The sequence below is a fragment of the Natator depressus genome, chromosome 1, assembly GCF_965152275.1.
Source record: "Natator depressus isolate rNatDep1 chromosome 1, rNatDep2.hap1, whole genome shotgun sequence".
Lineage (NCBI taxonomy): Eukaryota > Metazoa > Chordata > Testudines > Cheloniidae > Natator > Natator depressus.
The window spans coordinates 292,859,462-292,886,245 of record NC_134234.1 but is presented as its reverse complement, the minus strand read 5'-3'; the positions used below and the strand labels follow the sequence as shown (position 1 = coordinate 292,886,245).

Genomic DNA, 26,784 nt, shown 5'->3' with positions numbered 1-26,784 from the left:
AGCCGCTGTGCGCTGTCAGGACTGAGGCGACTTTGCGCATGCTCAGCAGCAGAACCTTAAGTACCTCGGGACTTCAGGCCCCTGCATAATTAGGAGGCACCTGAACAGGGGTTTTGAAAATGCCAGTAGGGCCTAAGTGCTGGATTTAGGTGCTTAAGTGGCACCAAGACTCCTAGTTCCCCTTGTGACTCCCACTCTGGGTGTCTAAAGCAAGCCAAACAAAATAAATAATCCAAAGTCTGATTTGCCTGTCAGAGGCTAACAGTGGATTAACTCTGTTGAAGTCAGTGGAGTTATTCGGATATAAAATCAATGTAAATGAGGAGAGGCACCCAACAGCAATTTTCTGAAGGCATCTTCTACAGAATACAAAAGCTGTGAATCTACTTGTAAATGGCTATTAGCCAGGACAGGCAAGGAATGGTGTCCCTAGCCTCTGTTTGTCAGAGGGTGGAGATGGGTGGCAGGAGAGAGATCACTTGATCTTTGCCTGTTAGGTTCACTCCTTCTGGGGCACCTAGCAATGGCCACTGTCGGCACACAGGATACTGGGCTGGATGGACCTTTGGTCTGACCCAATAGGGCTGTTCTTATGTTATGGTTCTGCTACTTTTCACTAGTAAATGAATCTGATCCTTTATTTTTTAGCACAACTCTGTCTGAACAAGTACAGCAAAGGTTTTCAGTAGAGCTGATTTGTTATCTGATATTTAAAAAATGGAAATGCTAATTATTCTGTGACGATCCAATCATAAAGGGTCACATTCTCCTATCCTTACTCACAATGAGTAGTTCCATATTCCATGAGGTACTTCCATGCACTTTGATATCAGTGCAAATATGTATGGCGTAAGTGCTCAGTGAGAGTAAGGGTGACAGAATATGGCTACAAATGCATAACATTACTCCTAATACTTTTAAAAGCACTGAACTATAATTTATGCCCACAGTTAAAAGAAAAATTACCATACAATTTCCCATGCACAGCCACTTGGCTACATGTAAGGGGGCTTAACTGGGTTTTAGTATCATAATTCACTTGATTGTGAAAACAAAGGTATCATTTTTGAGAGCACTGCACTCCAGGGAAAGCAAGCTGGTGGAGGAGTACTCCACAAATAGTATGTAATTGAATTGGCATACCAGTCACTGGACAATGTCCAGTAATGTGCCTTCAGGAGGTCACTGTGTCTCCACTATGTGTTGCCATATGTTGTCCTGCCTTCAGAACCAGGAAGAGCTTACAAGAGGATGGGGATTGGGATACAATGAACAATATCATCAAAGACCTATTAAAATCAGAATCTGGCAGCTTTCAGAAAACTTACAATTATCAATTTAATATGTCGATGGATCTGATCTGTGAAGGTATGTCTACACTGCAAAAAGCAGTAGAGAGTCTCAGAGCCCGGGTCAAATGACAGGCTATAAATAGCAGCGCAGACATTTCTGCTTGGGCTGAAGCCTGGGCTCTAAGACCCTCACCAGGTTTCAGAGCCTGGGTGCCAACCCAGCAGGAATGTCTACACTACTATTTTTAGCCCTATAGCACAGGCCCCATGAGCCCAAGGTAGTTGACCTGGGCTCTGAGACTTATTTCCATGAGGGTTTTGTTGCAGTGTAGACGTATCTTGAGAGGCTTACCATGCCTACGTGTTTAATCTTTGAAAATCTAGGGCAAATTTAAGTTTTGGAGTATGAATGCTTTGAAAAACTTTATTTTAAACTGGAGACGCAGTTATGATGTGGGATACTTGTTCACAGCTGCACATTTATAAATGTTCATGAAAAAAATCAGATTTTGATCTCATTTATGCTCATGTTAATTCATATCCATTCACTATCAAGGAATTGTTCAGTAGTGCTATGTCATACAATGCTACCGAATTACAATTCAAGAAAAATAGTGGATATATTTGTGACAGATATGGGAGTTTCCTGCAATCTCTTTTGGAGATCTTACTGTATTAAGTTTATGCATCATTGCGGGCCAGGAATTTTATGTAATTCCATGGGAAAAGGTAACCACAGTCCTCTAAGAACTAAGAACAGTGGGGGGTGATTAGGCAAATTCATTCAGATTGTAATATCTACAGAGTGGTACCACCTCCTGAGGAGGCTTGCCTGTACTAGTTCAGACTGGATTTTCAAGAGGCCAACAGACAAAAACGAACTTTTGGATAAATAGCCTGAGTTTAAACTGACTCGGGGATTTTTTTCTGATCCAGCGAACAGAACCTTCTGTCCAATCCTTAGATGAGGTGGGAAGGACTGACATCAACCAAAGCCCTTATGGAGATGGGGGTTCTTTTGTGCTTTTTAATACGTTTTCTCTGTAATACTTTTACCTTAAGAATAAATGCTCTTGCTTAGAAAAAACTGCACTGTAAACTTAAAACTGTGGGCAATTACTCTGTTTATAGCCTCTGAGGAGAAAAGCAAAACAGGCCTGCTTAAGTAGTCTGACCTGCTGGAGAATTCACACTGTAGGCAGGGAATAGTACAGCCTGGGGAAAAAAACCCAGTCAGGAGGGGGGGGAGAGACGCATGCCTCAGTGGGTGCCCTTGGTGGACCACAGAGGAGGAATACCAGAACAGTTGGCCTGAACTGTGATAATATTGAATTAACAAAAGGAGACTTAGCCCTTGCTCTCTAAGCAAACTTCTGGCAGTTTCACTAAAAGAGTATTTCTGAACTGATTTAGTAAACTGGGTGCAAGTTTGTGAATAGATATTCTTAGGTTGGTTTAAAAGTAGCTTAATTTGGTTACGCACAAATTTATACCCATTTAACTCAATAGTTTTAGGCCTTGTAGAATCTCTGATTTAGGTGAAATAATTAGTGTGACAGTGAACTAGTCTGCTCCTATATTCTGCTGTCTGTCTGTCTGTCTACACAGTCAGAGAGCTTCAGCCATTAAACACCCCACTTCAGTTTATCTACATTGGCTCTTTCCACCACCTTACTGATCCATACGCCATAAATTAACAACAGTTTCACCTCTCTTCTCTGCTGCGGAGATGGAAGAGCTCACAACCCAGAGACTGTTCCTGGTTCTGACCCTGCTAGCCTCCCTCTCTCTCCCCTACACTTGCTTCCTGTGCCTTCTTATTCCTTCTGTGTTAATGGGCCAATTTGCTCGTTAATCCTCGCCCAGCCCATTCTAACCCACTAATTAGGCCCCCATCAGGTCCATCCTGGGGGGACTTAATTGGTGTTTAAGTGACTAGAGTGCTGGCTCAGCTCTTGATTCCCAGCGCACTCTCACAATTACCTTTACAAAGCTAGTTTCCCAGAATCTTTCATTTTGTGGATATGATGGAAAGGGTAGAGAATGAAATGAGTTTTCTTTTCGATTTGATTAGAAAAACTGCAAAATCTGAAAGACCAGTGAAATGGCAATGACCATGATTTGGATAAAGGATAATGTGTAGTTTTTTTAAAAAGTGCAATTATTATTAATTTTGTTTATTACAGTAGTACCTAAAACTAACCAAGAATGGGGCCTTATACAAACCTAGTGCAAGAGCAGACATTGAACAGAAATATAAAAGACAATGTCAGATCAGAACTCAAAAATTATAACTGGCGGTGTAATATTTACATGAATTTGACTGAAACTCTTGCTTTTTTTTTTTATACAAGGAATAATCTGAGGACTGATATTTCCATGATTTTCAAATAAAGTACAAACTATCTGATAGACAATACCAATCAATGGATATCACCATGTTTTTAAAGTAACCTTCAACAAAATACATATATAGAAATATAATTACTATGCCATTTGTAATGCACGAGATTAGACTGTATGATCATAATGGTCCATTTGTGCCCTTAAAATCTATGAATCCACAGAGTTTTTACCTTATACTTACTGCTTCCAAGTTTAAAATCCACCTAACAAGATTCTAGGAATGTCACTGTGTCACTCTGAAGCCTAAAATGTCTTCTGAGTCAGTGTGAGGTGATGGAAGCAGCTACAAGCATGACAGAGCTCTTTTTGTTCAGAGTATAACCAACTTGAATCATTACTCAGTTTTGCGATCTGTTACCATACAATTTTTAAGTTCTCAGCCATTTTGACTTTATGAATTATACCGGTGAGGTGTACAGTTATAGTAAGGCATGTATCTATGCCATGCCAAGAGTCCTGGATCACTGTCAGATTAGAGGTAACTCAACTAATCACCACCCTTCCTCCACAGCTAATCTATTTACAATTTCATTGACTGTATGAAGGGAAACTGCATAGATGGTGGATTTCTTGGCTCAACTGCCACACCTATGTGCCCAACTGCCACCCACACATCCCTCCCAGCACAACACCCCTAGACTTAAATCAACACAATCACTCAACCACTACACACAATAACCCCAAACACACATAGCTCCTCACCGCAGCACACCCCCCTCATTTGCCTCTCATATAAATCCACACAACTTTCCCAGAACAACACAACCCACACACACAATAACCCCACACATAGCTCCTTACTGCAGCACACATCCCATTCACCACCAGCACAAGTCTCCCAACACAACCCCAAATATAAATCAACACAACCACCCACACAACAGCAATATCTGTGGTCTGTTACCGTCCAATTTTTAAGTTCTGAGCCATTTTAGGATTGTTATTTTTTTACAAACAGCTGGTCTTACTAATTAAACCCATGTGACAGGATGGGCTTTCAGCTACTAGTATGTGATAAGCGTTTTCCAAGATTAAAATCACAAGCACAAACTACTAAAACCACACCACTACACATTTTCAGGGAATTGATATTTTCAAATATTTAGTCATATATTCCTTAAGAGGAAAGGGTATAGTCTGACTTTCTTTTGACCACTATCCTCCTGAGAAAAGATGGTAATTGTGAATTTTCAGTGTTGCATAAACATTCATGAAATGCATGTACATTCAGAATGAGCACACATTGGTTTCAATCTCATCAAAGCTAAAGAATTCATTAAACAGGATGCTTCTCAATGCCAGGTCAAACCAAACATCATAAACTACTTTCTCCAGTTTTCTACTATGAAGCTGCACACATTTGTGCTTTCTTTGAAGTCACATAAACAAAGCCCTTATGCTGATATTAAAAGCACAAGAAAGGCATCTATTATGTCAATAGGTTTAAAACACTTAGACACAATGAGGAATACTTCTAAAATGGCACTCTTATAATAGTAAATTGATATCCTACTGTTTGGAACTGAAGTTGATGGACACCTAGAATCTCAAATAAATTATTTCTAAACCCACTCCTTCGTCTAGATGTGGAACTTTGAGGGTAGCTGCAGATGTCTTTTTCCCCGTTACATCATGTTGCAGTCTTCAATAAACCATTAAGATGCATACATGTCTACACACACAACTGTAGAAAAATGTACACTACACTACAAAAGCACAACTCGGAATTACAGACCAGTCAGCTTAACTTCAGTACCCAGAAAGATAATGGAGCAAATACTTAAGCAATCAATTTGCAGGCACCTAGAAGATGATAAGATAAGTAGGGCCCTGCTAAATTCACGGCCACGAAAAATGCATCACAGACCGTGAAATCTGGTCTTCCTTGTGAAATCTGGTCTTTTGTGTGCTTTTATCCTATACTATACAGATTTCACAGGGGAAACCAGCATTTCTCAAATTGGGGGTCCTGACCCAAAAGGGAGTTACAGGGGGGTTGCAAGGTTATTTTAGGGGGGTTGCAGTACTGCCACCCTTACTTCTGTGCTGCCTTCAGAGCTGGGCGGCCGAAGAGTGGTGGCGGTTGGCCAGGCGCCCAGCTCTGAAGGCAGCACCCCACCAGCAGCAGCACAGAAGTAAGGGTGGCAATACCACACCAGGCCACCCTTACTTCTGTGCTGTTGCTGGCGGTGGATCTGCCTTCAGAACTGGGCTCCCAGCCAGCAGTCACTGCTCTCCAGCTGCCCAGCTCTGAAGGCAGCACCGCTGCCAGCAGCAGTGCAGAAGTAAGGGTAGCAGTACCGCAACCTACCCTACAATAACCTGTAACCCCCCCCCCCCAATTCCCTCCCCCGCCCACACACACACTTTTTGGGTCAGGATCCCTACAATTACAACACGGTGAAATTTCAGATTTAAATAGCTGAAATCATGAAATTAATGATTTTTAAAATCCGATGACCGTGAAACTGACTAAAATGGACCATGATTTTGGTAGGGCCCTAGTGATAAGTAACAGTCAGCATGGATTTGTCAAGAACAAATAGTGTCAAACCAACCTAATAGCTTTCTTTGACAGGGTAGAGGGGAAGCAGTAGATGTGGTATATCTTGACTTTACTAAAAGTAAGGCTTTTGATACTGTTTTGCATGACCTTCTCATAAACAAACTAGGGAAATACAACCTAGGTGGGGCTACTATAAGGTGGGTGCATAACTGGTGGGAAAAGCATTCCTAGAGAGTAGTAGTTATCAGTGGCTCACTGTCAAGCTGGAAGGGCATATCAAGTGGGGTCCCGCAGGGATCAGTTCTGGTCTGGTTCTGTTCAATATCTTCATCAATAATTTATATTATGGCATAGAGAGTACACTTATAAAGTTTGTGGACGATACCTAGCTGGGAAGGGTTGCAAGTGCTTTGGAGGATAGGATTAAAATTCAAAATGATCTGGACAAACTGGAGAAATGGTCTGAAGGAAACAGTATGAAATTCAATAAAGACAAATGCAAAGTACTTCACTTAGGAAAGAACAATCAGAGCCACACATACAAAATGGAAAATTCGTGCCTAGGAAGGCATACTGCAGAAAGGCAGGGGGTTCATAGTGGATCACAAGCTAAATGTGAGTCAACAGTGTAACACTATTGCAAAAAAAAAAAAATCAAATATTCTGGGATGTATTAGCAGGAATGTTGTAAGCAAGACACAAGAAGTAATTCCTCTGCTCTACTCCATGCTGATTAGGCCTCAACTGGAGTATTGTGTCCAGTTCTGGGCGCCACATTTCAGAGAAGATGTGGGCAAACTGGAGCAAGTCCATAGAAGAGCAACAAAAATAATTAAAGGTCTAGAAAATATGATCTATGACAGAAGATTGAAAAAATGGGTTTGTTTAGTCTGGAGAAGAGAGGACTGCGGGGGACATGATAGCAGTTTTCAAGTACATAAAAGATTGTTGCAAGGAAGAGGGAAAGAAATTGTCTTTCATCTCTGAGGACAGGACAAGAAGCAATGGGCTTAAATTGCAGCAAGGGTGGTCTAGGTTGGACTTTATGAAAAACTTCCTAATTGTCAGGGTGGTTAAGCAGTGGAATAAACTGCCTAGGGAGATTGTGGAATCTCTGTCATTGGAAATTTTTAAGAGCAGGTTAGACAAACACCTGTCAGGGATGGTCTAGATTAGTGCTTCTCAAGCTGTGTGATGTGCGGGACCAGCAATTTTTTTTTTCCAATGTGCGCGCAGACCGGCTGCCAATGGCTCACGGACCGGCACCGGTCCGCAGACCACCACTTGAGTAGCACTGGTCTAGATAATACTTAGTCCTGCCTTGAGTGCACGGGACTGGACTAGAAGACCTCTCGAGGTCCCTTCTAGTCTTACAATTTTATGAAAATATAGCTGTTTTAAAGCACTGTGCTACATCCATTATTTGTCCTTATGCTATTAGTAGTGCTTTTTTCCTTTCATATGCAAGTGAATCATCTCCTAAACTGTGAAGCTTTGAAAATTACTGCCAATATGTTGTGACATATCCTAATTCTATGTTCCTCAGGTACCCCTTTTTCTGTTTCTCAATGTTAATATACTAATATGAATATGTAATATGAATATACAATATTTTAAAAATGCATATAGTTAGAACAACAGTACCTACGCTAATAGTAAATATTAGATAATACAGTATGTTATAGGACAGGAAGATTTAATGTATTACTTTTTAGATTTATTTGCAATAAATTTCATTTATTTTGTGAATCTACACAAAAATTGAAAATATGTTCCTGATGCTGAAAAATTTAATCTATGGAACAATCACTGTGAAAAATAAAACGTGCATAAGTGTTTGAAAGACTGATGCATATTTTTGCAAGCTAATTTATTCTTACATTTAAAGTGGGGCATTTGTTTTTCACCAATGTTTGTTAGGTCTATGTGAAACAAATAAATAAAATAAATTCTAAGGCCTCAGTGACAGCGATAGTCATTAATACCACTATGGAAAAACATTTTTTAAACATACAATTTGTTAAAATACTAAAAACCATAATGAACAGACATAGACATCAGAATTTAAAGTGTAACTATACCTGAAACTTCACAAGGTTTATGGGATTTCTGATAAATGTCATTTTTTAAATCTTCATGTCTGTATATAAGATGTGGTTTGTTATGATCATCTTCGTGTTCATCTCCATCTGCCTTCATCAAAGGTTCTAAAAAATATTCACCATCATGTGCTTTAAAGGTGCCCATCTGAAAATAAGACAGAGGCCGTCAATGTATTTTCCTCTGAAAATTATATTTTACACCAGTGATTTTATGTGTGCAATAAAATTTGTATGAAGTACTCAAAATTAACTACAGATGAAAATGTACTATATGCTCTATTATGCTGTCATTGAAGTTTCTGGGTTTTTTTAAAATTGTGTATTATACACAAATCTATACCACCACCCTCCACCCTCATTCTCTGTGGCCCCAATCTTGCAAGTACTTTCACATATGCAGACCCTTGAGCCCACTCAGAGTCCCACTGACTTCCAGACTGGGGCTGAAGTTTGGAATTTTCTGCTCCAAGGTCAGCTCAGATTTGGGGAGCAGGGCAATCTTAACTACAGGGTTTTATCAGCATGTCAATTTCTGTATTGAGCTGTTGCCCATTGTTTTTTTGCAGATATAACTATTTTCTCTTAAAATTTCAATTTTACGGTACAGTAAAGCAACACTTTTCTTGAAAACTAATCTACTTCAAAATTTATTTAAAATAAGGTTTTAATACATTTTCTTATAATGGTTTTCTGTCCTTTTGCTGAATGAAAGAACCACACAAACAGAGGAAAGTGACTGAGCATATAGATGAATCAGTGACATGCACAAAAGCAAAAAAAAAAAAAAAAAATTGCATCCGATGAAGTGAGCTGTAGCTCATGAAAGCTTATGCTCAAATAACTTTGTTAGTCTCTAAGGTGCCACAAGTACTCCTTTTCTTTTTGCGAATACAGACTAACACGGCTGCTACTCTGAAACCTTTATTTTATAAAAGTACATGCACATAAGGAAGGTATACACCCGAAGGTAGAGCTTCTGGCAGTGGGGAAACACAATATTCTTATGCCTTTGGCTAAGGTTCATTTGGAATTCAGAAGGTTTAGAGCATGACCTGAAAATGGGGGTGCTACACAGTATATCCGTGGAAATGCTGGTAGGCAATGATATTTTGCATATGACTAAGCCTGTTCATGTTGTAACCTGTAGTTAAAACAAATATTGTGCTGGGATCCCAATGAGAAATGATAAAGAGCCAGAAACTGCTAAGGGGGGAGGGGAAGGACCCTCCACCTCCACTGCAGCAGAAGAAATTAGTCTGTTTCTGGGTGTGGGAAGGGCTGAAACCAACTCCTGTATGGCAGAGGGAAAGCATTAAATAAGGTAAAGTGCTCGTCCTGCACACAGGATGTCCCACTGAAGGCAAATGAGGCATTGTGTAGCATCCAAGGACAGAAACCTTGTTGAATGCATTCCAAGCTCCCTCCAGGAAGGTGAGACCTACGCATGAACTCATCCCATCAACTTGGATTCTGAGTTGAAGGGGATAAAAATCACTGACAAGGAGAAACTCCATCTCTTTATGCTCTCTGGACTCTGAGGGGCAGAGATTCCCAAACATAAGTAAGAGATCCCCATGTTGCTTGGCATGGGTCATCCCTAAAGAGCAGTTTATTATAGAAGTGTATATTGCCTTCTTAAATCTGAGGCTAACTCCTGTGTGTATGTTTTCTGCTTTAACCTAGTACATAACATTTCTTTTCTTAGTTAACAAATCTCTAGTTAATTTATTACAGAACTGGCAACAGGAGTTGCCTTTGGTTTGAGATCTGAGTAGAAATGACTTGGGGTAAGTGACTGGTCCTTTGGGACAGAGAGTCCTGGAAAACACCACAAGCAGTTGTTTGTGCCTGCCCAGCATTGTGGAGAATCAATGTTGCTAGCATATGATTGTCCTTTTGCTAGTCACTTGTGGGCATAGAGAACCTATGAGGGATTAAAGAAAAATTTCTATTGGCCAGCGATATAGAATGATGTGAAAAATTATTGCAGATCTTGTGAATTATGCCAAAAGGAAAAGACCAGCAGGGCCTCAGAAAGTTCTCCTACATCCCTTACCTGTGATACAAGAGGCATTTTATAGGATAACAGTGGACACTATGGGCCCTAAGCCATGTTCTACCCAAAGGGGGAAGAAATATATCCTGGTGGTAGTGGATTTTGCCATTTGATATCCTGAAGCAGTTGCTCTAATAAACAGAGACTGATTCTGTGACAAAAGTCCTTTTCACTATTTTTAGCAGAGTGGGTTTCCCTAAAGAGATTTTATCTTACATGAAGTCAAATTTTATGTCTCAGCTTTTCAGTGAGTTATGGAAGTTGTGTGGGTTGAAACAAATAAAAGCTGTCCCCTGTCACCCAGAGACAAATGGTCTGGTGGAGAGATTCAATGGACCCTCTAAAATCTATGCTGGATTATGATCTATTAATCCGATTGATCTGTGGCATGTGAATCCTGCCAAGATTACACCAAATATCATGCTGTCTGGAGTGGCTCATGACCATGAGTGCCAATCTCAGGACAGACCCTCAAAAAGCAGGGCAATAACCTCAAACTAGTTGTATGTTCTATAATTAGATTTCACCAATGCAGTAACAAGCATGAACTCCTAAAGAACTAGAACAGTCTTACCATGGAGTCACAGGCCACTGGCTAGGTGTTGACAGAAGACAGGAACAAGGGATTGGCTGGTTGAGAGGGAAGACAGGTTCAAGAACAAGAAATGGAAGCACTAGACAGCATGAAGCAGCAGCATTCAGGGACTCTCTGCATAATCCATAGGACAGGACAGAAAAAGCAGGCAGGAGAAGAACACCTCAGAGGAAACGCAAGAGAGGGCAGCACGTAACAGCTAAGAGGTCCCAGTCAGCAACAGCAGCCAGGAACGAGGCCCCAGAGAAAGCCTCCCTCAGAGAGCCTAGAATGGCTTGGAAAGGAGGTCCACAGGAAAGCTCCAATCAGAGCTTCACAAAGGCAGCTGAAAGGTGGGGACCATAGAAGAAAGCCCCTATATAGGAGCAGTATGAAGCAGTAGAAGAGGGGGACCTGGGTAAACACAGCAGGCAGAAGGTGGCAGCAGTGAAAATAACTGATAGTCAGGAAAACAAGGACACTGACTTCCCCCTCCAGATCCTACCACTACTGCTTCTGGTAGTTTACAGCAATTTGTCCTCAAAATTTTCAGGTTGGAAACCCCTTTTTCACCCACATTTTCATGAAACCCCCCCCCTTACTTTTTTACTCTTCTGTAATACAGTAGAACCTCAGAGTTACTGATACCTTGGGTATGGAGGGTGTCCATAACTCTGAACCAGGGGTAGGCAACCTATGGCATGCGTGCCGAAGACGGCACACAAGCTTATTTTCAGTGGCACTCACACTGCCCGGGTCCTGGCCACCGGTCCGGGGGGCTCTGCATTTTAATTTAATTTTAAATGAAGCTTCTTAAACATTGTAAAAACCTTATTTACTTTACATACAACAATAGTTTAGTTATATATTATAGACTTATAGAAAGAGACCTTCTAAAAACATTAAAATGTTCTACTGGCACTCAAAACCTTAAATTAGAGTGAATAAATGAAGACTCAGCACACCACTTCTGAAAGGTTGCCAATCCCTGCTCTGAACAAAACACAGTTCAGGCTCCCATCAGCTGACACTCCAGGCCAGGCTTCAGCAGCAGCTGAGCTCCCTCAACACAGGCAGTTTCTTTGCAGGCAGCTTCGTTCCCTGGGTCGCACTGAGTTTGCAAGCTTGTCCCTCTCCTGTCTGTGTAAACAGTGCATCCCCCTCCCAGCCAGAGGAAGGGCAGGTAAAAACAACCCCCTCCCCGCAGGGTGAAAGCAGTGCAGACCCCGGCGCTGCTCCTGCTCTGCTGGCTCCAGCGGCCTTGGGCTAGCAGCCCCAGCATCTTCACCTCCAAGCTGTAAGTGGCTGCCCCACATGTGGGGGTGGGGGTGGGAATGGAAACAGGCAGCCCAGATGTGCCTACCTTTAGATGCAATACAGTCACAGTACAGTATTTGCTTTTTTTTCTTTTTTTTTTTTTTTTGGTCTCTGTTGCTGCATGATTGGTTACTTCCGGTTTCACATGGTGTCCAGTTGACCAATCAGTCCGTAACTCTGGTGTTCATATCTTTGAGGTTCTACAGAGTATGTATCAGTGATAATAATGATAAGCCAATGTGAGTTATTTTTGTGTATGTTTAGAGAGGTTGACAGAGAATACTTGGCCTTGAAGGGTAACGATATGCAAGGAGTAAGATTTTCTTTGCTTTATATTATAATAAAATTTTCAACACGTTACAGTTCCCGATTGCCTTTTGTGACGCTCCTGAAAGTTACACCTATTTGTTGGGAAGAACAGGTGAACAGGAATTGGGTAGTATCCTTTCGAATAGTAGGTGAGCCCTCTAGTGGTGATCAACATACTATGTCTAGTAATCTGTCAGAGTAGTAGCATATTTTATGGTTATGTCTACACTGCTCTTAAACACCCACGGCTGGCCCATGCCAGCTGACTCAGGCTCACAGGGCTCATGCTGCGGGACAGTTTAATTGCGGTGTAGATGTTCAGGCTCAGGCTGAAGCCTGAGCCCTGGGGCCTTTCCACTTCACAGGACCCTGGAGCATGGGCTCCAGTGCAAGCCCAAATGTCTATTGTGACCCACTGAGGCAGAGAGACAACTGAGAATATCAAATTCAGGACAAAAGTAAACTTGCTAGCCAGTGTGGTGAAACAGAACAAATCAGAAATGCAGCCTCCTTAGGTATTCCAGTCCTCGATTCAACACCCAGACACCAGATTTAACGATCAATGGTTATTTAAAACCAATTTCATCAAACAAAAGGTTCTCCAGATCCCAAAGGACCAGCCACATACCCAGGTCAATATATAACTCAGATCTTACCCAATAATCACACTATTGCCAATCCTTTAACATCTAATATCTAAAGGTTTATTTATAAAAAGAAAGAGATGAGAGTTAGAATTGGTTAAAGGAATCAAATACATACAATAATAGCAAAATTCTCGGATCAGATAAAGTAGTGATGGCATAAACTGCTAATTGGTTACGTTTCTGATTGCTCCCAAATAATTGGAAAGTCCTCGGTCCCTTGGCTAGAATGCTCCCATTAGTATAAGTCCATAATCCAGAGATCAGAGCAGGAAAGAGGCAAAATGGAGATGTTTCCAGGGCCTTTTATAGCTTCTGCCAATGTGGAGGGAAACCCATTGTTCCAAACAAAGCCCTCACCACAGCTTGTAGAAAAATACAGGTAACAACATGGAGTTTAGAACCACATGGTCTCATTACATGCCCTTGCATGCTTTGAAAAAAGTCATAGCAGAGGCCATTGCCCATATTCTAGCTAGAACATTCACAGGAAGGTTCATCAGGTAGGTATACGCCTCTTCTATATGTAAGGTGACTGTTGCCCCCTTACTAACATTCAGTGGGGGGTGTTTTAGTTGCTAGCTCCCAGTACTAAAAAGGGGGAAGGGTCGATGGGGAATCAGGATCCTGAGACTGACAGCCCCCAGGAACAATGGGGAGAGGCCAATGCTCCAGGTCCGCCTGAATGACAGGGCCAGCAGGCTAATCAGGGAGTCAAGAGGCCAGGGAGGTCCTGTCCTCCATGTGAGCTGGGTTTGCCTGAGTCAGACAGAGTGGGGCTGAGCTAAGGAGAAAGCAGGGGCCCAAGCTAAACTGGGGACCAGAGCTGTGCCAGATCCAGAGGGACCAGAAAAGCAGCCCAGAGAGAGCAGACCCTGTCCTGGGAGTAGAGCTGCAGCCCCAAAGCTAGAGGCACAGTCTGGAGAGAGCAGACTTGCCCTGGGAGCAGAGCTGCAGCAACCAGAGCCAGAGGGGCCAGAAAAGCAGCCCACGAAGCAGGTCAGTGCTGGGAGCAGAGTCACAGAAGCAGCCTGTAGAGCGGACTTGCCCTGGGAGGAGAGCTGCAGCAACCGGAGGCAGAGGGGCCAAAGAAGCAGCCCAGGGAGCTGGAGGCAGAGCAGCAGCAGTGCAGAGACAGAGTGGTGGAGCTGGGGCTGGAGCAGTCCGGAGCTGGGTGAGGTGAGCAGCTGGAGAGACCGAGGGGGACCCTGGACAGCAGGCCCAGCACAGGGAGACGCCTCAGCCAGGAGGCTCTGCAGGCCAGGCTTGGATCATAACCCCGACAGGGTGGGGGGCGACACTGGAAAGAAGGGTCCTACCACTTAGAGCCTGAGAGCGTGTGGCCACCACCAGAGCAAGTGTCCAACCCACAGCATCCCTGCAGCACAGCCAGGGCCTGAGAAGAAGGCCTGGAACTTACAAGGAACAGACTGTGAACTGCCCTGACATTCCAGAGACACTGTTTGTGATGTTCCCTGCCACAGAGCAGGTTGATGTTTCCTTTAACCTTTCTCATTTTTCCTTATTCTTTTTAAAATTAATTGTTGATTAAATAACTTGCATTTGCTTTAAATTGTATATAATGGTCAGTGGGTCAGAGAAGTGCCCAGTGCAGAGAGAGTACCCTGGAGTGGGAACACCCTAGCCCCTGTCCTAGGTCACCACAGCAGGGTTGGGGGTCGAGACCCCCAGGAATCCTGGGCCCAGCCTTGTTGGGGTTATGAGAACTTTGCCAGACAGGAAAGTGGAAGGGGAGTCCTCAAGGGCAGGGAGGCCACTGGGTAAAGGAAGTGGGAGCGAGGACTCAGATCCTTTCGCTAGCCCACTTCACTGGGGTAGTACAGAAGCCAGGAAAGTTCCCCACAATAGCGGGACTATTCCCACTTGCATATAGTCCATTGTGAGTTACGTGTTCTTTGATGGGCAATTCAACTTGAATAGTCCCTTCACAATGTGCTGGCCAGACTAGAAGTAAGCTGCCTTGTGAGTGTGACCACAGGAGCGAACACATTTGAAATACAGGTATATAGTCAATATTCATAACTTCAGATACAAAAATGATACTTGCATACAAACAGGATAATCATTCAGCAAATCATAACTTTTCCACTGACACCTTACATGACATACTTTGTACAAGATTTGTTGCAATTCTAGAACAGTGGTAGCAACAATGATCTACACATGGTCATATTTTTTAATCATATGAAGTGACATCTATACTGCAATTAAACTGCCCCTTAGCCCGATCCCTGTGAGCCCAAGTCAGCCGGCACAGGCCAGCTGCAGGTTTTTAATTGGAGTGTAGACCTACCCTATGTCACCACATGTAACTAGGCCTTGAATGTGATGTAAGTAAACACAGTTACCTGAGTCCACTGTGTCTGTCTGACGCTTTCATATTATGTATGCTATGTAAAGAGCAAAAGACAAAACATCCCCCATAATTGATACATCCATTTCCCCACCACTGCTTCCTCTCATGCCTCACTCTGCAGAGGTAGGACTTTCTTGGTGTCAGGTAGATCTAAATTCTTGGCAAGGCCTGGGCACACAAGCAGCCTTCAGGTCTCTGTGGCACAGCATACGCTCAGCTCAACTTTCCCACACTCATTACTTTTGTGTTGTGTGGTTTTTGAGGGAATGGTGAGAACTCTATCTGCGTCCCGGCGGGGGGCGGGGGAGGGGAGCAGCTCAGAAGCTGGGATTCCCGGCAACCAGAAGTTCTACAGCCTGTCAGAGACAGCCTTGAGTGGATATGACCTTCTGGTCCAAAAGTCCTAGGGGCAGAGAGAGGGAGGTCCTGTCACTCAGACTTAAGGAAGAAAGCTTTTGTTAAGATTTATATTATTTCATTATTTGAATTATCAATACAGTCAACCCTAAGAATGGGGTAAGATTGACTTTATGCAGTGTGTACAGTCTTTATTTATACATTAATTCATTCTGTGGCCCCCTTCTCTTTACACTCTACACCTTATCTCTGGGCAGGGAAGACAAAAATCATTATAAAAATCAACATTTTAAATTTAAACCAGATTTTTTATTTACATGTTGCTACTATTTTTCTTTCTTCCCATTTTATAGTTTCAAATTACCAGAGTGGATAATGTGTACTTGTTTCTTTAATTAGTTTTCCAGTTGAGAATAGAATTTAAGATTTTACATAGAAATGTTTTCTACTAAGAAGTTTCACTTAAAATGCTTGTCTATACCAAAAAGATAAGCCCAGTCATGTGCCTCCTTAATATCTTACAGTGAGAACACAAACTCAAACACAGAATTCAGTTGATAAGCAAACAGCTTGTGATAGGTTTCAGAGTAGCAGCCGTGTTAGTCTGTATTCACAAAAAGAAAAGGAGTACTAGTGGAACCTTAGAGACTAACCAATTTATTTGAGCATAAGCATCGAAAGCTTATGCTCAAATAAACTGGTTAGTCTCTAAGGTAGCTTGTGATATATTTGTAACCAACATCTTGCAATATATTGAACTGCCAAAAGTCAAGAAAACTGAAAGGCCTGGACCTGGCTATATTCCTCCATCAGAGTTTGCTTTTTGAAATCAACAGGAAGTGTGTTCTTAAGTAACTTAAACAATTTTGAAAATTCCATTCTTAGGTGCATATTATATATATGCAAAAAGAAAGGGAGTACTTGTGGCACCTTAGAGACTCTAGCTCACGAAAGCTTATGCTCAAATAAATTTGTTAGTCTCTAAGGTGCCACAAGTACTCCTTTTTGCGAATATAGACTAACACGGCTGCTACTCTGAAACCTGTTGTTACATATATGGGGTCCCCTGAGGAGCCTAATATTAGGCTTATATTTTTAAAAATTTTGGCTTGTGTATACTAAAGTTCACAATAACTTTATTAATGTATTTAAAATCAAAATAGGATTCCATTGTTAACATTGAAGCTATTTTGTTTTGAATTAGCAGATTTTATTAATAATAAAAATGCAGTTTAGCTCCTGATGCTGCAAACACTTATGTATATGCTTAACTTTTGGATAAGTAGTTCCACTGAAGTCAATGAGACAAGTGGTGTGGGTGATGTTATACAACTAACGTAAAATTTTTGTATCATCAGGGCCTTCATTTTCAGTATTAAGGATTTTGTCTGCCAGTTTTGTAAATTTCAAATAAGATACCTTACCCCTAGTGGAGTTTAAAAACAAACCAACAAACAGCAACATTTATAATTTAGGTCATTATATATTTCAATTCATAGTTACAGTAGCATGTGTTTTCAAATCAGTTTTACAAATCCTCAGTCTAATTTAAATCAGTTATTTTGTTTAAAAAAATCGAGTGATTTAAATAAATAATTTAACTTGCCTAGATTTAAAACATTCCATCCTGTCTCTGAGCGATCTTCTCTGTAAACGTTACTTTAGCTATCAGCTTTATGCTGTAGACTCACAAACCTTCCTCTCTGCTCCAGATCTGTCTTCCTCTATTCATAAGAAAACCTCAGCTTGTCTTTCTGACATTTCAATATGATGACCAGCTCTCAACTAAAATTTAGCATGGGCAAAACTGAGCTCCTGATCTCTCCACCAAAGCCCTCACTTCCACTGTCTCTATTATCAAAGTGGACAACACCACAATCCTCCATGTTGCTCAGACCCATAATCTCATTTCATCTTCATCTTTGATTTGGCCTTCTCTTTTGACCCACACCTCCAGACAACAACTAAATCTTGCTGCTTCTTGCCGCACAATATATTCAAGATCGACCTTGATGCCCACTACCGTGACTACCTGAATTCCATTCTTCTTGTCTGCTTTTTTCCCATAAACACCTTCATGCTTTCTCCAATACAACATATCTAATATATGGGAAAAACTCTCAGTCAAAATCCATAAAGCCACCATTTTATCCTTCTTTCAATCTCTCCTTAAAACTCTACTCTGCTGTAACACACACAGAAAACTACCAATTGGTAAAGGATAGAAAGGAGACAAGTAGTGACTACTACCACTGGTAGGTTAAGAATTGTATCTACAGTTAATCTGTGATGAAATATCCAATTTTTGTTGTTACATACCCCATCTTCACTCCCCTTTCAGCTGCCTATATGTTTGTCTAATTCACCTGTTATGTCTTTTCTTTTAGACTGCAACATCTTTGGGACAGTGACTGTCATTTACTATATGTTTATATAGTGCCTATTACAAAGGGACCTGGACGTGGCTGAGGCCTATAAGATCTACTATAACATAAATATTAATAATATTTGGAATAAAATTGTAATGGTCCCTGCTCAGGGAGCTTTTTAAGATACATCTCACAAACCATCATGGCCAGAATACTTGCAATTATACCATTGGAAAGTTAGAAATTTCTGCTTTATATATTTGCTCTGAATATCAGACCATTTCATCACTTCATTCCTATTACCAAATTGCCTCTATTCCCCGTTTAATTTCTAACCAAATTTAATCGCTGTTGTCTTGAAAACAGCTAGTACAAATGATGTACACCACTTGAAAAGGTTAGAATCTGAATTTTTAACTGCAGGGGAATATGGAACTATGGACTATTACAATTATGCCATAATTGAAATGTGGAGAGGAAGCACACCAGGAATCAGAATAATCAAATATTTTTATTACCAAATGTTAATTATGTAAATTATAAAGTTCTCTAGTTAAATAAAACAAAGTTCATATTTGAGTGGCCAGTGTGGTTACATCTCTTTGATACATTTGAGTTTGATTTCATAAAATAGTTCCTTTTTCTACATTCAAAAGATGTTTCAATGACCCAAATACGTTAAAATTGAAAGAATGTTGGATGTCATCTGCTATTTTTCCCTTTGACAGATATTTTCTCCATTTAATAGGACTCTTATATTTCCCATTAAATCTGGAAAATAAACCATACGTGACATAAGCAACAGCATGGATTGAAATTACCTCTAACCTTTGCTGGGAAAGTAATCTGCAGTATAAAAGTCTTGTGAAATAATTAAAGTTAACATTCAACAACATAGCAAACATACTGAAAAATGTATTTTAGTAAAGGCTGTGACAATCGTGAGTTAAGGCCCAGTATTTTGTAACGAGCCAGAGCTTGTGGTCTGAGGAGAAAGGAAGACAAGGCTTTAAGAAAGAGAGAAGTATGTTAGTTGTAGGAATTTGGAAAAGACAGTAATTGTGACCTCTATTACATATGAAGAAGCAAACACCACTACCTGTCTAGATGTCTTGCCAAAAGGATTACTCAAGAAAAAAAAAAAAAGAGGGATATGAGCCGAAGATTACTTCTATGAGCCCAGGAGGAGTCCCAAAGTGAAAATTTCATCAATAAGGTAATTCATATAATAGAACCTCTCCAGAGTCCAGGTTAAACAAAACCTCAATATCATGCATGAGAATCACAAAAGAGAACGGGCAAGAATAAAAACACTCTTCTAGTTTAACAGAAAGAACCTGCATTTGTCATTTAATGCCCAAGCAGATCCCAGAATATCCAAATGTCAATGAAAGAAGTTCATAGTGTGCTGTTAACATAGCGAAGTCAAAATCCCAGCTTTAGGGGACAGAAAAGCAGATGTGTGCATAGTGTCTAGTTAATGGGTGGGAAGTTAATCTCTCAAACTCAGGTCTTAGGCTACATCTACACTACGTGGTAGGAGTTTGATTTCAAGCTCATATATACGAAGCCCTCACCAAGCTAGTGTGAGTAAGGCAAATATAAGATTTTAGTGTAGCTACGTTGCATGGGCAGCACAGCAGAGCTTAGCCATGCAGAGTACAAACCCACCTGAACCCTGTAGGTATGTATTCGGCACAGCTAAGCTGTGCTTCTGCAGCTGCAGCCAATGGTACCACAGCCACACTATTTATATTTGTGCTAGCTCTCATCAAACTAGCACCAGTATGTAGATGCAAGCTGGGAATCACACCCCTAGCTCATAGTGGAGACGTAACCTAAGAAAGCTTGACAAGAGTTACTGGAGTGGAAAAAAGTCTCGGATTTGAAGCCACCAGTACAGTTCAAATCCCTAACTAAGACTGAAGTCTGGGTTTCGTTAGTTACAAGTGGGGACATTATTTAGACCAGCAGTTCTCAAACAGGGGTCCGAGGCCCAGTGGGGGGCTGTGAGCAGGCTTCAGGGGGTCCTCCAAGCCGGGCTTGCATTATACTCATTGAGGCCCAGGGCAGAAAGCCAAAGCCACGCTGCCCTGTGCCCCACCAACCAGGGCTAAAGCTGAAGCCTAAGCAGCTTAGCTTCACTTGGCCCCCTGTGGCATGGGGCCCTGTGCAGTTGCTCTCCTTCCTAATGTAGGCCCTGGCAGTTGTTGTGGCACAGCTGGGCTGTGGAGTTTTTATAGCATGTTGGGGGGGGGTGGTGTCAGAACGAAAAAGGTTGAGAACCCCTGATTTAGACTGTTAGGTTCTTATCCTTGTCAGTCCATTTAAAGAGAATTTGATCATAGGCTTTAACACTGTAGCCAGTCTTGCAATCCTTTATTCATGGAAGTAATCCTTACTCTGTATGTAGCCCATTAATTCCAGTGGAACTACTCATATGAGTAAGGATTATTCACATAAAGCAGAAGAGCTGCAAGCTCCAGCCCTTATCAAACGGGATAACCAATCAATAGTACAGTGTCACCAATATGAAATGAGGTAGCACCAACAACATGAAACATAAAGCATGCTGTAATGCGGGGTGGAAAAGGAGGTTCTTGTAAACACCCCTTGCACTTTTTCAATACATTAAAATATTGAATGAAAAAGAAACATTTACAGTTAAGCAATTCAAATAAGTATCCTAAAATTAACTAGCACAGCAGTTCTCAAACTGTGGGTCAGGACCCCAAAGTGAGGTGCGACCCCATTTTAATGGGGTCACTAGGACTGGTGTTAGACTTGCTGAGGCCGAGGGCCGAAGTCCGAGCCTCACCACCTGGGGCCAAAGCTGAAGCCTGAGGGCTTCAGGCTTTGGCTTCAACCCTGGGCACCAGGGATTAGGTTACAGCCCCCTGCCTGGTGCTGCAATCCTTGGGCTTTGGCTTTGCACACACACACACACACACACACACACACACACCCCTGGAGGCTGCAGGGTTCAGGCTTCGGTCACCCCTCCTGGGATCATGTAGTAATTTTTATTCTCAGAAGGGGGCCATGGTCCAATGAAGTCTGAAAACCTTTTGAAGGTTTTCTTTCCCCGCACCCCACTCTCCTGCTGGTAATAGCTCATCTTCAGTGATCACTCTCCTTACAATGTATATTTTTTCATGGTCTGTGTGTATATATAAAATCTCCTCACTGTACTTTCCACTTTATGCATCCGATGAAGTGAGCTGTAGCTCACGAAAGCTTATGCTCAAATAAATTGGTTAGTTTCTAAGGTGCCAGAAGTACTCCTTTTCTTTTATTAAAAGTAAATGGGCCATTGTAAAGCATCACGATACAGAGACTCGGCTGATGGCCCTCTCACACCTGTAAATGTGCTACATGCAAGAAAGCTTGTCTCATTAGTGTGAATTCTGGAAGTAAATATATCTGACATGAAAGTTCTTCATCTCTTTGCTGTTTGGAGTCTCACAGGGTTGGAACTAGAAAACAAAAGCAGAGATCCCCCCAGTCAACCTGGGTAAGCCTTAAAAGACATTCAGTGTTGATAGATTACTACAACTCACTCATCTTTTGAAAGTACAGACTATAACTCATATGTATACAAGTTTCTTGCTTTAATCTATAAATAACTCATTTCTTTTTGCTAGTTAATAAATCCTTAGTTTGCTTTAGGATTGGCTCATAGTATTATGTCAGTCCCACATGACATTCTGATAAATAAGCTGAAGAAATGTGGGCTTGACAGAACCACCATTAAGTGGATACAAAATAGGTTAAACAACTGCAAACAAAGAGTAACTATTAATGGAAGTATGTCAGATTGTGGGAGGTCTCAACTGGGGTTCCACAGGCATCTGCTCTGGGTCCGGTGTTGTTTACCATCTTTATTAATGACATGATAAGTATAGAAAGCATACTGATCAAGTTTGCAGTTGACAGAAAGCTGTGGGGGTTACCAATACTTTGGAGGATAGAGCTAAAATTCAGAGGGATCTTGATAAACTGGAGAACTGGGCTATAGACAACAAAATGAAATTCAACAAAGACAAAGCATAGCACCTACCAAGGACAAATGTTACGTGCTACATTTACGGAAGAAAAACTAAATGCACAAATATAGAATGGGGGGGAACTGGCTTGGCAGCACTGCTTAGAAGGATCTCAGTTGGAGTCAGCAATGCAATGCTGTTGCAAAAAAAGCAAATGCAATTTTAGGTTGCATTAACAGAGGTATAGCATGCAAGTCCCGGGAGGTGATAGCACCGCCCTACTCGGTGCTGATTAGGCCTCAGCTTGAGTACTGTGTACAGTTTTGGTCACCAATGTATAGACAGGAAGTTGAGAAACTGGAAATGATCCAGAGGCAAGTGACAGAGATGATCAAAGGGATGGAATAAAAGCCATATGAGCAAAGGCTGAAGGAACTGGGTATGTTTAGTTTGGAAAAAAGGAGATTAAAGGGGGATATGATAGCGGTCTTCAGATACTTGAAAGGCTGCCACAAAAATGATGGAGAAAAGTTGTTCTCTTTTGCCACAGAAGGTAGGACAAGAGGCAATGAATTCAACCTACAGCATAGCAGATTTAGATTAAATCTCAAGAAAAACTTCCTAACTGTAAAAACAGTAGGACAATGGAACAGACTGCCTCCGGAGGTTGTAGAAGTTTCTTCACTGGAGATTTTCAAAAGGACGCTGGACAGCCATCTGTTTTGGATGGTTTAGACACAACAAATCCTGCCTCTTAGAGGGAGTTAGACTAGATGACTGATGCCGTCCCTTCTAACCCTATGATTATCTTTGGTGTGAAATCTGAGGTACAAAATGAACTGGGGTAACTGACTAGTCTCTTGAGACTGGAAGTAACCTGAATTTTTTGTGGTCTTTATTGTACATAACTATTTATCAATAAGTCCAACTTGCCTGGGTGAAAATACAGACTGGCATGCCCAAGGGGACTGCCTGTGACTCCATGGTAAGATTGTTATTGTGCTTCAGAAGTTCACATTTGTTACTGGGTTGGTGGAGTCTAAATTATAGAACAAACAACCATCTGGGGACATCTGTCCTGCTTTTCCAACTGTCTGCCCTAAGGTTGGCACTCGTGGTCATGAACAACTCCATACAGCGTGATCATGAGTATGAAAACTTATTTTAGACTTCAGTGGAACATTCTGCTTTGCAAAAAAACAAAGAGACTTTTAGTTCATTTCCCAAAACTGGCAACATTAGTCAAAACGCTTGAATCAGAATGTTATATCAGATAAATGGCAAACTCAGTAATCCATAAAAACATCATATCATCCTGACGTGAAAAAACTTTACTGCAAAGTTTACAATAGATTAAATATGAAATTCCAGTGCATTGCCAGACAGTGAGATTCCTGTAGGAGACATAAATGTTACAAGAGATATGATGTAATTGTAGATAATGGACTAGCCCAAAGAAAAACACAGCATTTTCCAAGCACAGTAAATGAAAAAGAATTGCGGAAAACCAATAAAACCCAAGTCACTTAGCAGATATACGCAGACAAGTTGCCAAATACATGTTGAAATAGAAGTTCAAGCCTTTTCCAAGAGATGAAGATGGAATTTGCTTGACTCACATTCTGCAGATACATGTCAAATCATATAAGCAGAAATCTGTCTAAAACACTTCCATAAAGAAGTAAAGGCATATCAAAAGTAGATAGATCTCATAAGCAGATCTCATAAGTAGAAAAAGATTACAAAATCAAAGTCATCTTCTCTAACACATACCTCTGTGATTCTCATAGACTTTAAGGTCAGAAGGGACCATCATGATCATCTAGTCTGACCTCCTGCACATTGCAGGCCACAGAACCTCACCCATCCACTAGACTAGAGTGAATTAAACAAAAAATCCACATCAGACAAACAACCCATTCCATGGATCAAAGATGTTCTGCATGAGTTAGGCAGTTGTCTGTATTAGATCAAAAGAAAAATACATTTAGGTTATATGGATGAACAATTCTGTCTACTATATGGAGTCTGTTTGAATAGTTTAAAATTTCCTTAGGCTTAACTAACATACTTGCTACCCTACAAGAGTAATGGAAGAAATTAAGAAAACCTTACAGAATTTATTGATGAGGTATATATGAATACACATGTTACAACCTGGTGTTTAATGGCACCTTTGAACAACACATGGACAAGTATAGCAGCAGAGACTACAGAAACATGAAATTAACCTTAGTTTCCAAATTGAAAAGGGTTCAGAAAAGACCTACAAGGATAGGAGTTTGGGAAGACACACCTTGGACTTAAGAAGCTGAATGTATTTAGTTTATCCAAGAGAAGATTAAGAGGTGACCTGATCATAACCCACAAATGTCTGCATAGAGTAGAGATTTCTGACAGTAGATGGCTCTTTAATCTAGCAGAAAAAACCATAACAAGATCCAGTGGCTGAAAGCTGAAGCTAAATAAATTGAGACTAGAAATAAGGCACAAGTCTTTAACAGGGAAGGCAATTAGCCATTGGAACAACTTACCGAAGGACATGGCAATATAGGTGGCAGGTATAAGAGGCCAGGGAAGACTAAGCCTCCCCAAACAGCTGACCCGACACCTTTGGAGCACTGCCACCGAAAGGGTGGGCACCCCAGCTGTGGCCCTGTCAGCGCTCCACCTGGCTCCCGCTCATCCTCTTCCCTCGAGGCTTCACCTCTTCCCATCTCCGCTCCACCCACGTGGGGGCCTCACAGGATGGGGTGAAGGAACAGGAAGCTTTATGCTAGGAGGGACCAATCAGCAGCTGGCTGCTAGTCAACTGATTCCTCTGAGTCAGTGGGTGTAACCTCTGCTTGCAAGATATCAGCTGCAGTTTCCCTATATAGCCTTGCAGCATGGTGGTGCAAAGAATAAGGCTCCTGCTTGGCAGCCCTACAGGCCTGACTTCAGGACGCATGGTGCCTGACAAATGATGAGTACCCTTTTTGATTCTTTATAATTATTAACAACAACACTCTGCCATTATCATTAGTAATCTGCACTGGCAGGAAGGCCCTGGTGGTAGAAAGTTAATAGCTTGACTTGGAAGAATACAGAAAAAGGGAAAGACAGCTTAGGCACAAACATTCAGTGATCCAATGAGAGGCGACCCAGCTGGAAGGTTCCAATTTTGCAGTTTTTATCTTGAGGCAAATGGGGGTGGTGGGTGGGAATAAGTAGTAAGGCTAGAGAGACAGGAAGGCAAGAAAAGCAGAATCCTCAAATTTAGAAAATCTCCACATGGCTACTATTGTGAAGAATATGGACGTTGCTCTCAAAAGAGGTTACGGACTGTCCCACATCATGGAGCTGTTTCACAGCAAAACATCCTTGCATCCAGCAAAGAAAAAATTTGTGCTGCTTCTACCTGCTTTCAAAAGTGAACGGGCCTACCAAAATGGACTCTGGATAGGCAAATGAATTCCGCCTAAGAAAAATGCACAAGATAAAGCAGACAGTTCCGTGTACTTCTAAAAACACGTGGAGAATGTTAAAATCAAAAGATAGTACTAAGTCCCTAAACCGATATTCATCAAGAGCTCAAATTGCCAAAACAATCTAATGGGGATATTAGGAGAACTGATGGAAGCCATCCATTTTGACTGTTAAAAATGAACTGGACAAAACACTAAAACTATACTACAAGGAACAATCTTTCATCTGCAAGATGTACTGGATGATCTAACATGTCCAACTTTTGTGAATCTTCATTATGAGATATTAATGCTATATCTTTGGAAAGCTGACCTGTACTGAATTGACTAGTCTCTCAGGTACTGTAACTGTAATTGCCACAGAAAGTTCCCACTCAACTGGTGAAATACATTGGAAACATGTCCAAATGTTCCAATCTTACCAAAAGTACCATAACGCGTACAAAAGAATGACAAACATATCCTAACAGGAATGCCTGTTATGAAGTTGTGGAATTCAGAAATTACAACTTAATATGCGATTTGCATCTTGTGTTGACAGAAAATTGTGATATTTAGTTTATGAGGGAAAACAATATTCATGTGTATTACACGGGAAGATGTACTGTACACTATAGCACATTTTCATTGTAAATTGAGTTTATAAGACTTTATAGGACAGGGGAGCTTGTCTTGTTATTTGTTCTTAAAACCCAGTGAAATAAATAGAAGCTAAGAATCTATATTTCTACCCCTCCGTCACTCTAATTTGGAACTGCCTATGCCCAGGTTAGTTCAACTCTGAGAAACAGGAAAAAGTTTGCTACATATGTTTCTGTCCCTTGTTACTAGAGATGGCAGAAAATTTTTGAATTTCAAGACTGATGAAATTTTGAATTTTAAAAATCAAACAATATGCTTCAACAAATTTTTCACTCATTTTTTCCCTTTTTTGATCAACAATAAACCTGTTCAAACGGTTTCAAAATTTCAATTAAATATTGAAATTTGAAAAAAGGGGTGGGTTTTTTTTCCAAAATTTC

General features: G+C 41.1%; 1 protein-coding gene across 3 annotated transcripts in view; it reads right to left on the bottom strand.

The window, feature by feature from the left end:
* The window catches only part of ADAMTS20 (ADAM metallopeptidase with thrombospondin type 1 motif 20), a 184,582-nt gene that overhangs the window by 143,122 nt on the left and 14,676 nt on the right, over positions 1-26,784 (bottom strand). For all 3 annotated transcript variants that reach the window (XM_074942180.1, XM_074942179.1, XM_074942181.1), the window contains exon 3: positions 8,286-8,451. In XM_074942180.1, coding sequence (XP_074798281.1) covers positions 8,286-8,451 — 166 coding nt within the window. The remainder of the gene's footprint in view (positions 1-8,285; positions 8,452-26,784) is intronic.